Source organism: Saccopteryx leptura, chromosome 1 (genome assembly GCF_036850995.1).
Source record: "Saccopteryx leptura isolate mSacLep1 chromosome 1, mSacLep1_pri_phased_curated, whole genome shotgun sequence".
NCBI lineage: Eukaryota > Metazoa > Chordata > Mammalia > Chiroptera > Emballonuridae > Saccopteryx > Saccopteryx leptura.
Window position 1 is genome coordinate 69,634,901 of NC_089503.1, and position 12,561 is coordinate 69,647,461.

The 12,561-nt window shown below is 38.0% G+C and overlaps 1 protein-coding gene across 15 annotated transcripts in view; it reads right to left on the reverse strand.

Moving 5' to 3' along the window:
• The window catches only part of DLG2 (discs large MAGUK scaffold protein 2), a 2,140,731-nt gene that overhangs the window by 525,054 nt on the left and 1,603,116 nt on the right, over window positions 1-12,561 (reverse strand). For all 15 annotated transcript variants that reach the window (XM_066369745.1, XM_066369736.1, XM_066369732.1 and 12 more), the window contains one exon: window positions 129-265. In XM_066369745.1, coding sequence (XP_066225842.1) covers window positions 129-265 — 137 coding nt within the window. The remainder of the gene's footprint in view (window positions 1-128; window positions 266-12,561) is intronic.

Genomic DNA, 12,561 nt, shown 5'->3' on the forward strand with positions numbered 1-12,561 from the left:
TTCTGTTGCTTAAACCACTTACCTAATCTGTGGTACTTTGTTATGATAGCCTGAACCAATGAAGCTTCATACATTGGGAAACAAGAGCTTTATAAATATACATATAGTTTTGCTTGAGTCACACTCACCATTAGTAGTCTGTCTCCTACTTGCAACCTCCCATCCTTTTGTGCAGCTCCTCCATCTATAATCTTAGTTACATAAATGCTGTTGTCTCCAGGAATGTGTTGGTTCCCGACACCTCCTGCAATACTGAAGCCTAAACCTAGGGTGAAGAAACAGAAAAAGAAAAGTCTTTTTTTTTATCAAAAAAGAAAAGAAAACGCAGTTAGCCACATATCAGCAATTTAAAAAAGTTAATCCTAAATTTATTATAACAGCAATAAATAACTGTAAGGGTTCCACTTCCATTGATTTGTTCTTCCTTAAATATTTGAAAGCTTGTTGATTAACACCAATGAGGCGAGGCTCTTGAAATCAATCCCATGTGGCCATTAGTTTGGCTCTGCTTCATGACTGTACACTTATACATAATTGTTGTTCCTGAGCTAATACACTCCTCATGGGTGACTGGCCAAATAGGGATCAGGTAAAAGTGTGCAAAATGTTCCTAGGTGGGCCAGGCAAAACACAGTACAGTCCTGCTCACATAGAGTCCATGAGCTCATCTCCATTGTTGTTATAACTCTGGCATAGGGAACAGAAGTGTTGCCAGCTTTTTGGGCAAAGATCTAGATTCTCTTGACATTTCAGGGTGAAAAACTAGAAAATCCCCTAAATTTTGAGATAAGAGCCACAAAGAAGATACGTTGGGCATTTAATTAATCATTTCAGAGAGGAGATAAAAGAAGCTGGGTGCTTGCCATTCCTGTTTTTTCTCTGGCCACGTCATATTTTCACACTTCTTTGTACTCACAGTTTTAAGTAATAATGAAGCCATACAGAAAAAGTGAATTATCCCATATACATTCTTAAGAGCAAAGAAACAGACCACATATTTTGACTTTATTATTTCTTTATAATACAACACAGGGTATCAAATCATTTTAAACATGGCAATTGTCTATTTTGAGAGATAAAGTTTACTATAGTATGGTTTATAAATCTTATTTATATAAAGCTATGAAATGATAAGAATAATTATTAAAATAATAATGAGGCCATTTAAAAAGAATGACTTATAGAATCTTTAAAGGTATAAAAATATCATTTTCAGAATATGATTGAATATACATTCAGTATAATACTTGTAGCATATATTATATTGCATTTTAAAGTTATAATGATAATTAACATGCAAATTACTCAAAAAGATAACTATACATCAAGTGCTTTGGTTAGTAAAAACAGAAAATTTCTGTAACATACTGGGCTTAAAAAATTATTTTAAACCACACATATCAAGTAAACTAATATAAAAAATTCACACACCTGTTTTATGATAAAACAATCATAAACATTTGCCACATTATACTAAAATAATGAAGAACACTTTAAAAATATTCCATTTCACTATGCTTTTATTGAATAAATACTGAGGAGGGCTATGTCTTCTTAAGATGTCATAAGTGATTAGTTAATAGAGAAATAGTGGCATAGTAAATTATAAAGCAACACCTCTGAAATAAAATGATTTTTTTGTTAAATTATAGTAGTTGTTAAAAACAAATGAAAAATAAATTTAAGTTGATAGGGCAATTAAAATAAATGTTACTTAATTTGCTACTAAAGTCAGTAATTATTTTTTATTGATGCTTCAACTTCCACAGATCTATACACATATTTTTTTTGCTTCAGATTTAAAAAATTTGTTTATCAAGCAAATGGTGACTCAGAATAAATAAAGTGCCCCCATTTGGATCTTCCTATAAAATTTAAAATACCTATCAGCTCATGTTTTTCAACCCTATTACTTTATATATATTTATATGTAATTATAATGGAGTTTAAAATACATATTTACAAAAGTTTCATAGCCATATGCTAGGATCAATCAACTGCACTTACAGTAGTGCAGAAGTCATCTCATACTATAGAAAGAAAATGTTAAAACAAATCCAGGGACTCTGATTTACATCTACTATGTCAACAGTAAATGCCACAGGCAATCTGGATTCCAGAAGAGCTAAAGAAACAAATTACCACTGTAAACAAGGTTAAGTTTAACAAAGGGAGTAACTATGTAGTTAACATTTAAAGTTAAAGATTGTACCAAGACAATGAAATCACTATGGATATTATAGACAAAATGACATCACTAAAAAGTAAATAACATTTATTCTTTCTGAGATTAGTTTTAAATACTTTTTTTAACTGGTGATCTGCTCAAGGACTAGCAAAGTATTTTTAGCAAGAGCCAGAGAATGTCTCTGAAGGTACAGAACTAAAAAAATTTTGATTTTTCTTACTTTGATGGAACATGAATACATTTAAAAATAATCAACATTTAATCAACACTCAACCATATTCCAGGTATTTAACTCAACATAAGTATATGTGAGGCTTACTTCTACATCCAGAATACAAATTTATTTACAGGCTGCCATCTGTGTTGTAACTTTAATCTTCCTCTATTCATTTATTAATTCATTAATTCACTCATATAGCCATTCACTTAACAAACATCCCCTGAATACATAATATTCATTGTTGTTAGTGACTGTGGAGAACATAATGTAAAGAAATAAACTGACCAAAAACACTATAGAAATAATGATCCATGAGCAGATTCATATGAGTGAATGTGGTTGAATCTGGCTGAAGCATTGTCCTAAACTCAGAGGATGTGGGTGATTTTTGGAGGACTATGCTATGAAGACAAATGTGGGCAAGGACTACAAAGCAAAAAGACCAAATCCAAAGTATCTCTTTGGAGGCACTGGGTGTTGTTCCCTCTATACACTCTGTTAAAGCTGGGGCAGGCTGTCTACATTATAGGACCATTCTCTCCCTCATTAGCTCATATTCCTCTCCTTCATTCCACCCTAGACACACTTGCAGACTTGATAATTCTAGAACACGCCAGACACACTTCTAGTTTAGGGCATTTGTTCTAGCTGTTCCTTTTTCCTGGAATACACTTCCTTCAGAGCTTTGTACAAATTTCAATTTCTAGGAGCCTGAATCTAGCCTACTTATTTAATACTGTCCCCTAGCCATAGACTCCACTTCCTTATTCTGCTCTACTCTTCACATTCCCTTGGCATTTATTGCTGTGTTTCCATGCTGCATGTGCAGTACAGGAGATAATCTGAGGGTGATCACATTCACATCACTTTTATGATAGTATATTGTTATAGTTCTAGTTTATTATTAGTTCTGCTGTCTATCTCTTACTGTGCCTCATTTATAAATGAAACTTTATCGTAGGTGTGCATATAAATGAAAAATAAACCTAGAATATACAGGGTTCAGTACTATCCAGTTTCAGGCATCCACTGGAGGTCTTGGAGCATATCCTATGAGAATAAGGGCGCTACTCTAGTTACATCATACACATGTATTAAAAAAAGCAAATGAACAAATAAATATAGAAAGACAGGAAAAGTCATCTGTCTGTGAGAAAGAGTCTCTTTACAGATGAAGCTGTGGCTTTAATGAGTGAGGGAGTGCTGAAAAGGGAGGGCTGTTAGTTGCTGTCAATAACTGTTATGGTGATGCCCTGCTTCAGTGAACTCTGGGCAGCAGCACAGCTGGGCTTTGCATCCTGATTTTTTTTTTTTAGCTACTAACTCAGTAAAACTCCTGATCTGTACAAGGGAATATGTATATCTATTCTTACAGTAATTGGCATATAAGAGGTGCTTGAGAAAGATTCTCTGCTCTCCATAAGCTCTTAAGTTGTTTGGGGGAGGGGTTAAATACGTTGACATGATTTATTGTGAGAATGAATTCTCTCATGGTACTAGTGTCATTGGAGCCCAGGGTGGAGCATGGCTTACTTAGAGGAGCCAGAAAACAAATCAACAAAATGTTTAGCATTTGAGCTGTATCTTAAGGGTTATGTTAGAATGAATAAAAGATAATGCACCTTTCAATCCAACACATCGTCTGGCTTCCAGACTGACAAAGTGTCTAAAGAGTCAGCTGCCCTGACTTAGGTCACATAATGCTCATAAAACCCCAGCTCTGTTGGGCTGGAAATTGGGACAGAGACATCTGGCAAACACTCAAAATATGTATTTATGATGCAATAGCTAGATTGGTCCCTAACAGGATAAATGCAGTAATAATCAGAGATCTGAACATAGCAAAACCACTGATTCTGGGGAAGAGACCAATTAAAGGAATTGATCATAATTTTGTAAAGAAGTGTCCATGATTAAGAAATAGCCCTGAGGCCCTGGCCGGTTGGCTCAGTGGAAGAGCGTCGGCCTGGCGTGCAAAAGTCCCAGGTTCGATTCCAGGCCAGGGCACACAGGAGAAGCGCCCATCTGCTTCTACACCCCTCCCCCTCTCCTTCCTCTCTGTCTCTCTCTTCCCCTCCCACAGCGAGGCTCCATTGGAGCAAAGATGGCCTGGGCGCTGGGGATGGCTCCTTGACCTCTGCCCCAGGCGGGCGTGCCGGGGGGCGTGCCGGGTGGATCCCCGTCGGGCGCATGCGGGAGTCTGTCTGACTGTCTCTCCCCGTTTCCAGCTTCAGAAAAATACAAAAAAAAAAAAAAGAAAAAAGAAAAAAAGAAATAGCCCTGAATCATTAGGTGACAGGAGATGAATCAATTATTAAGTAAAGTCAGTGAAAAGAGGTCTCACTAAAAACTCTGGCCTTAACACTACCTACTGTGGAATGCTTGGCTATTAAGAATTATACTAAATAGGCCTATGTGTGTGCCAGTAATAAATAAAACTGATACATTAAAATATAAGTGGAATCATGGAAGAAAGAAAAATCAGCATATTTCAGTACTCTAGCAAAGGAAAGAAACATGTGAAATGTAAACACCTAATTCCCCAAGTGATTAAAAAATGATCTGTTTGCAAACATGTGCTGCACAAACAGAATTTCAGGTTTACATGTATTGCCTATGTTGGGTTCCCCTTTCCATGTTTCTTGCATATCGCCAAATTTCAATTCCTCTCATTAACATAAGAGAGGCAGGAATGGGGAAAAGAATGTTTCAGACTTGTTCAAACCTTTAATTTAACCTATTTCCGCACACAATCTCTTCTGCATCCTATTAAAAAAAGAACATGAGGAATACAGTTCACGCTTTTCCCTTGTTGCTGCCTACACTGAGGAGGTGTCAGTGAGAGGTGGAGGGCTGAAAGAAAGCAGGAGTCTTGGCAACATAGACTGATACAGTGCTTGGGAAGCTCAGAATAAAAACTCAAATGCTTAAAAGAGTCATATGATTACAAGGTGCCCACATATTCATTGTGGGTATAAAGAACTAAATTTCATGATGTTTTACTATTATTCAATAACTTGGTTCAACTTCCTTTGATGTGACTTGACTAGGAAAGCACTCTTGGGGCTCAGTAAACAATTCAATATTATTAAGCAGACTGCTTCTGATGAAGTTCATCTAGGATCTAGGTAAGGTGTTTACTGCTTTACAGAAAACACTGGTGGTATTTGGTAGATTCTGACTGTGTGTTTTTACTAAAGGAAACACAGGACCCGAACTGAACCCTGGCTGGCCCTCTTTTAGAAAGCCCCCCCCCCCCCCCCCGCAAACTGGCAACTTCACTTCCAAACGTACACAAACTTCAGTTAAGAACAACAACAAAACACAAAACAAGAAAACAAAAGAAACTTGACTAGTGGGTCTCGTCTACACAGATAACAGACCATGTCACATCTCTTCCCCTATACCAACAAAACTTTGCTTAAACAAATACCAGAAATGCAACTTCCTCTTTAATTTGAGACACTAATTAGTCTCTCTGGGCACTGTAGGTATGGCTAATTAAAACCCAAAGCTTTATTTTACTATTCTCTGGATCCTTTCTGAGTTCAAAAGACAAAGTTGGGGGTTGAAAGTAAGGTTCTATTTAAAATTCCCACAGCACTGGCTAAGCAAACTCAATCCTGCTAAAGAAAGGACTCACAGATCACCTTATTAATTTACCTCAGTCAATGTTCCAAAATATTTCTCTGTGTAGCTCGTTAATACCCACTCATATATTTTAGCACATCACTTTAATGCCTATTTTACTGTGAAAAGTCCCCATGTCTATATCTTTCTGCTTTCCCTTTGTTCAAAGGAATAAGCATCATTCCTTTTTTCTAAACTTAAATCTTCCCCTCCACTCTAGGACTTTATTCATTATTCCCCTTTTCCCCTCTAGAATATTTAGTCTCTTACTCAATGCTTTTCTTGTCTTTGAGCTTTGACCTCTCCTGAAAATATCATCATTTAAACTCACCACAGCCTTACTGTGAAGAGCTGAAACTTTGAAACAGTACACAGTTTACTAACTCTGCTTCCATACCAGACACACCCTACTCAATTTCATCCATCTTGTTCCATAAACCAAAGTCTACTCACATGGCACCTGGTATGGGTTGAATTATGTTCCTTCAAAGGTATGCTGAAGTCCTAAGCCCTGGTACCTGTGAATGTGACCTTACTTGGAAACAGGGTCTTTGCCAATGTAATCAATTTAAGATGAAGTTCCACTGAATCAGCGTGGCCCCTAATCCAGTGACTGGTGAAGAGAAAATTTGGATACAGAAACACAGATGCACAGGGAAGAATGCATGTGATGACAGAGCAGAGATTGGGGTGATGCATCTACAAGCCAAGGAATACCAGTGGTTGCCAGAAATCTAGAAGAGACATGTAACAAACTTTCCTTCAGAACTCTCCAGATGGAATCAATCTTGCTGAGACCTAGATTTTAGACTTCCAGCTCCAGAAGTGTAGTGAATACATTTGTGTTGTTTTAAGCTACCCAGTTTGTGGTCATTTGTTATGGCAGCCCAGGAAACTAATACAGCATCTAATTCTTATGGTGTGAGTGGGGTATGTTTATCTAGCTTTTTCTGACTTTCTAGTACGAATCATAATAATACAGAATTTGCCTCCCAAAGGCCTAAAAATGTCTGATGGGCTTTTTGCTCTTCCTGCATTTTGCTCAACACTACTGATTACTTTTATATTCTTACGCTCATAGCATTATACTGCCGTGCCCCTTCTCTTATTACTTCTCTCTTCATTTTGCTTATCTTCATTTTATTGCTCTAAAACAGTGGTTCTCAGAATGTGGTCCTCACCCTAGTAGCATTAGCATCATGTGGGAGCTTGTTAGAAAGGCAAAATTTGGGGCCTTTGCCAGATAATCTTAAATCAAAAACTCTGGGGATGCATGCTAAATTTGATGAACACATCTCGAAAATAACAGTTATCCTCAAGACACACGCCATGAAATCCTATTCTCCCCATAATCTCTCTCTTGTAGAAAATCTATTTCCATAGTTTCAATTACCACTTTTATGTTGATAAGTGCCCAAACTAATTGTACCTCCAACACTATCTAGGGCTTGGTTTGTCACCTTAAACTCACAAGCTTGAAGTAATGCACTCATAACCCCCATTCAAAACTGGCTTTCTTTCCTATCTTCTGTGATTTCCAATTAAATTAATATTTCAGAGTAAACTGGAAGCTCTGAGTCTGCCATTGTCAAATCCCAAGGCTTATTATAATACTTGGCAGAAGGTTGCCAGGCGATATTTATTGTAATGTAGTAGAATATAGCAGTTATGTTTTATCAGAAGTCTCAGTGTATATATTTAAATATAATTATGTTATTCCTCTCCACTACTACTTTACTAAGTCAGGTCCTTATCCAATCATGCCTACTATATTATAAAAGGTTTATGGTTTATATTCCCTGATTGCAGTTTTTCCTTCCCTGATTCTCCAACCCATTCTGCAAATATTTTTCCAGGTTCTTTTTCCCTAAAATTCTACATTCATTATGTTGTTCTAGTATTACTTTAACTTGTCCACCACTGTTCATTTTCTACAGAAATTCTGTATATCCTCTTCTTGCAATTGCTTACTTTCCTTGTGCTAAGCTTCCTCCAGGCACGCTGATCTTGCTATGGTGTTTTTTATGTTGTGATGCTTATTCCCTGCATCTGAAAGGCCTTCACTTTAATTTTCAAGATCACTCAAGTCTTTGCCCACTCTAACCTAATATGGTAGTTCATTTCTAAGTTGAATTCCAGTAGAACCAGTTATCTGTATCAGCCTTTTCGCTTCTATTTAAATAGAATGAGTTAACTCATTCAACAAAGATTTACTGATGACTAATCATGTGCCAAGCACTGGCCTAAACATTGTAGTTATATCGTGGAGCGTAAGACAAAAAGTCAATAAAAACCCAGTATGGTAAGTAGATAAGAGAGGAACCGGGGCTATGAGAGCACATAGGTCAGCCACCTATCTTGGGTTGGGGAAGGGTGGTCATAGAAGGCTAACTGTGGGTTCTGATATCCAATCAGCAACCTGGAAGATGAAAGTGATCCAGGAGAAGAGGAGAGTAGGGAGAGAATATTCCTGCAGAGGAAAACATGCATTCAAAGACCCAGAGTTGAGGGATGGCATGGCTTATCTGAGAAACTGAACAGTTCAGGTTAAAGCAACAAGTAATCATAGGCAGAATACAGACTTCAGGAGGAGAGGGATCGTATCTCTTGTACTTAGCCATTCATACTTAGTCCCTGACAATGTGTTCAATAAATATTTATATTTTGGGATACATTAATAAATGGAGACAGGAAAACACTTTCACCACAAGAAGGAAAGAAGAAAAAGATGCTGTAGATAAGATTAAAAAAATCGGTTTAATGGCAGTACACTAAAGGAGTTCTCATCTTCAGTTTACTCTGATAACAAGAGCTGGTAGTCACTGAAATGAGTAAAATAGTGAGATCAGGGATTTGGGGAAAGTACAGAAGTTTTAAAATAGCAATTAGGGAAAATGGAAGAGATAATTGGAGAAATAGCAGATGAGTTGCAAAGAATGAAGGGTTGCATAGTTAGGGTTTAGTGGCTGTTCTTACAGCAATTTATTTTTCCTTCAGAAATTCTTAGCAGTCTGGATATAGGCACAGAAAATGTAAGTAGTTAGATTAAATCACTTTACAAATTAATCTTTTGCCTGACCTGTGGATAAAGTGTCGACCTGGAATTCTGAGTTGCTGGTTCGAAACCCTGGGCTTGCTGAGCCAAGATATGTACAGGAAGCAACCAGGAAGCAACAGTGAGTTAATTTCTCCCCATCTCTTTCTCTCTCTCTCTCCTCTCTCTATAATTAATAAATAAAATCCTTAAAATTAATTTTTTACATACATTTATCTTCTCTCTTCAACTAAATAAAATTATGTTGGGCACAGCACAGTGCTGACATATGGTAACTGTTCAATAAATATTTTCAGAATGAATTAATGATTGGTGTGGTCTAAGAGAAATGATCACATGGCATAGATATACTTTTAAAAGTCAGGCATTTCACATCAATAGAGAATTGTACACTTTAGCTGGCTACTTTAAAAGAAATAATAATTTTATTTATTATGTTCTTTTATTTATGTTCTTTTATTTATGTTCTTTTATTTATGTTCTTCAGGAGTGTTATAAACAAAGCAGACACTCCAAAAGTAATTTCTAAAATCAATTAATGAATGAAATTAAGATCACTGACCCTGTTCCCATCAGCATGCTGTAATGAGCTGTTCAAGAAAGGGCTCAGACTGGAAAAATAATGTGGTGAGTTACTTCATTCATTCATTCAAAAGCATTCAGTCCTCTTGGGCAGATAAAATATATTATGCTCACTTTGTTAAAGATGGCGCTGCCCATGTGGAGGCCGTTGCCCAGGTGATATTAATGTGTGGGCTGTGGGCAGGCAGGATCCTTGTAGCCTGGGGCTTGGTTCTAGGACTAAGCCTTTCCCAGCCTTTTTGATGTGGAGTGTGGTACAATCCCATCATGCCTCGGATAAGTGACTTTGTATTAGAGACTTCCTTATTTTGTTCATTGGATTAAAGGTTTTGATTTCTACACTATAAAATGAGGGCAGAACAGGAGCTTGCTCTCTTGGTTCCTGAGATTAGCATTAGAGAGCAGAGAAAGGCCATGTGGAAGAGGCCAGGAGAAGCAGCCAAGATGGCGGAGTGTTGAGTGAGAAGCCAGTTTGTGCAGAGTTTGTGCAGGGAGAAGGAAGGAGATGGGGAACAGAGGTGAATAAGTCTGATAAGCTAGAAACCTTTGATTCTAGAAAACTCGGATAAGTCAGTAGCTTTGTGAGCACTGAATGTGAGTGGGTTTTGGAGCCCAGTGTGTGTTTTTTACTTGCCCGCCGGGTGCAAGCTAGGATTAAAGATGATTGCCCACCAGTTTTTGGCTCCATTGTTTCTTTGCTGACTGTCCAAATCCAATGCGAACCTGCATGGGCCAGGCTGCTGTGATGGTGGCCCTGGCTACTGGCTTTACAAGTCCCATGCTATATTAGTTCTCTAGGTCTGCTGGAACAAAGTGTCACAAACAGGGTGACTTAAACAATGAAAATTTATTATCTGATAATTATGGAGGCTAGAAGTCCAGATCAAGGCATCAGTTACTTCTGAATCTATGAAGAAAAATCCATCCCAGGCCTTTCAACAAGCTTCCAGTGGTCTGGTGGCATCTATGCATTCCTTGGTTTATAAATGCCTTGCCTGACCTCTGCCATCACCTCCACATGATGCTCTCCCTGAGTGTGTGTCTGTATCTGTGCCCAACTTTTTAAAAATTTCTTTATTTTTAATAACACTACCAATCATATTGGATTAGGGTCCATATTAATGACCTCATCTAAAAATGATTGTCAGAAAAATCTATATTTTCATAAGGTCACATTCACAGGTACTGGGAATTAAATCTTCAAAATCTTTTTTGGGGACACAATTCAACTCATGACACCACTTCTAGGAAAGATAAAAATGAATAGGACATTGTTCCTGCCCTCAAGGAACTCAGGGACCAGGGAGGAAGGAATGATAGGTAACAGTGTCAGCCAGTGCTTTAGAGGAAAGGCAGAGTGTCAGGTCAGGGACAACTTCTTGGAGACAGTGACAGCTGAGCTGAGCTCTGTTGGATGACGAGAAGAGGAGAGGCAGCAAGGGATTCTAATCAGAGGGTGTAGCCTGTAGAAAGGTAAGAACAGCCTTGATTATAAGGTCAAAGGAGTGATTGGACTGGGGAGGAGCTACGGAGAACTGAAGCTGGAGAAGAAAAGACTCACGAAGGTCCAGAGATGCTGTGTTGAGTTTGGACTTTTTATGAGTGACAATAGGAAGACCATGAAGATTTTTTAAATTTTTATTAATTTTAATTTATTGTGTTTACATAGATTCAAGTATCCCACTGAATATAACACCCTCACTCCCCACCCCTGTGTTTCTATTTCTACCTCTTTTATTCCCCTTCCCCTAACTCTCTCCCCATTTTCCTCTGCGATTTGCTGTCCTGTTATCTGTATCTCTGTGTTATGTATATATAATTTCACTAATTCCTTCATCGTCTCTGATCCCATCCCCTCATCCTCCTTCCCTCTGACAGCTGTCCTTCTGCTCCCTGTGACCCTGCCTCCGCCTCTATTCCATTCCTCAGTTCACTTTGTTCATTAGATTCCACATATTAGTGAGATCATATGATATTTGCCTTTTGTCTTTCTCTGCCTGGCTAATTTCACTTAGCATAACAATCTCCAGGCCCAGTTTTGCTGTCACAAAGACCATGAAAAGTTTTAAGCATGAAAATTTTAAGATCAGATTTGCTCTCTTCCAATTTACCTCATTATTGTTAGCTGTAAACATACATTAAATCATATTCTGTTTGGTTGGGAGGGTGCTCTATTTTCTTCTTTCTTTTTGTATTTTTTTCTGAAGTGAGAAACTGGTAGGCAGAGAGATAGACTCCCGTATGCACCCGACCGGGATCCACCTGGCATGCTCACTCAGGGGTGATGCTCTGCCCACAAGGACCATTGCTCCATTGCAATCAGAGCCATTCTAGCACCTGAGGCAGAGGCCATGGAGCCATCCTCAGCATCCGGGCCAACTTTGCTCCAATGGAGCCTTGGTTGCAGGAGGGGAAGAGAGAGACAGTGAGAGAGGAGAGAAGGAAGGGTGGAAGCAGATGGGTGCTTGTCCTGTGTGCCCGGGCCAAGAATCAAACACAGGACTTCCACACACTAGGCCAATGCTCTACTGCTACTGAGCCAACTGGCCAGGGCCTATTTTTTTATATAAAGTATTTTTTTCCTTCCCACATTTTGCCTTTTTCTTCACTATAATCAGTTATCACTCATTAAAATCAACTTGGGGAAACTCTCCTTCAATCTCATGTTTCTGATTCAGTTTGAAATACTAGCTCTTCCTGGTTTCTCCTCTACCCCATTACATCTCTGTCACAGCCTAGTCTTAAACCAAACTTTAATATATAACATATAACATAAACAGGAATTTTCAATCTGCTAAGAACCTAAAAAGCTAACCCTAAATTCATAAATTTATTTGTAAGTGTACCATAACTCACTGAAGGTCTCACGTGGGCCTTTTTAGCAGG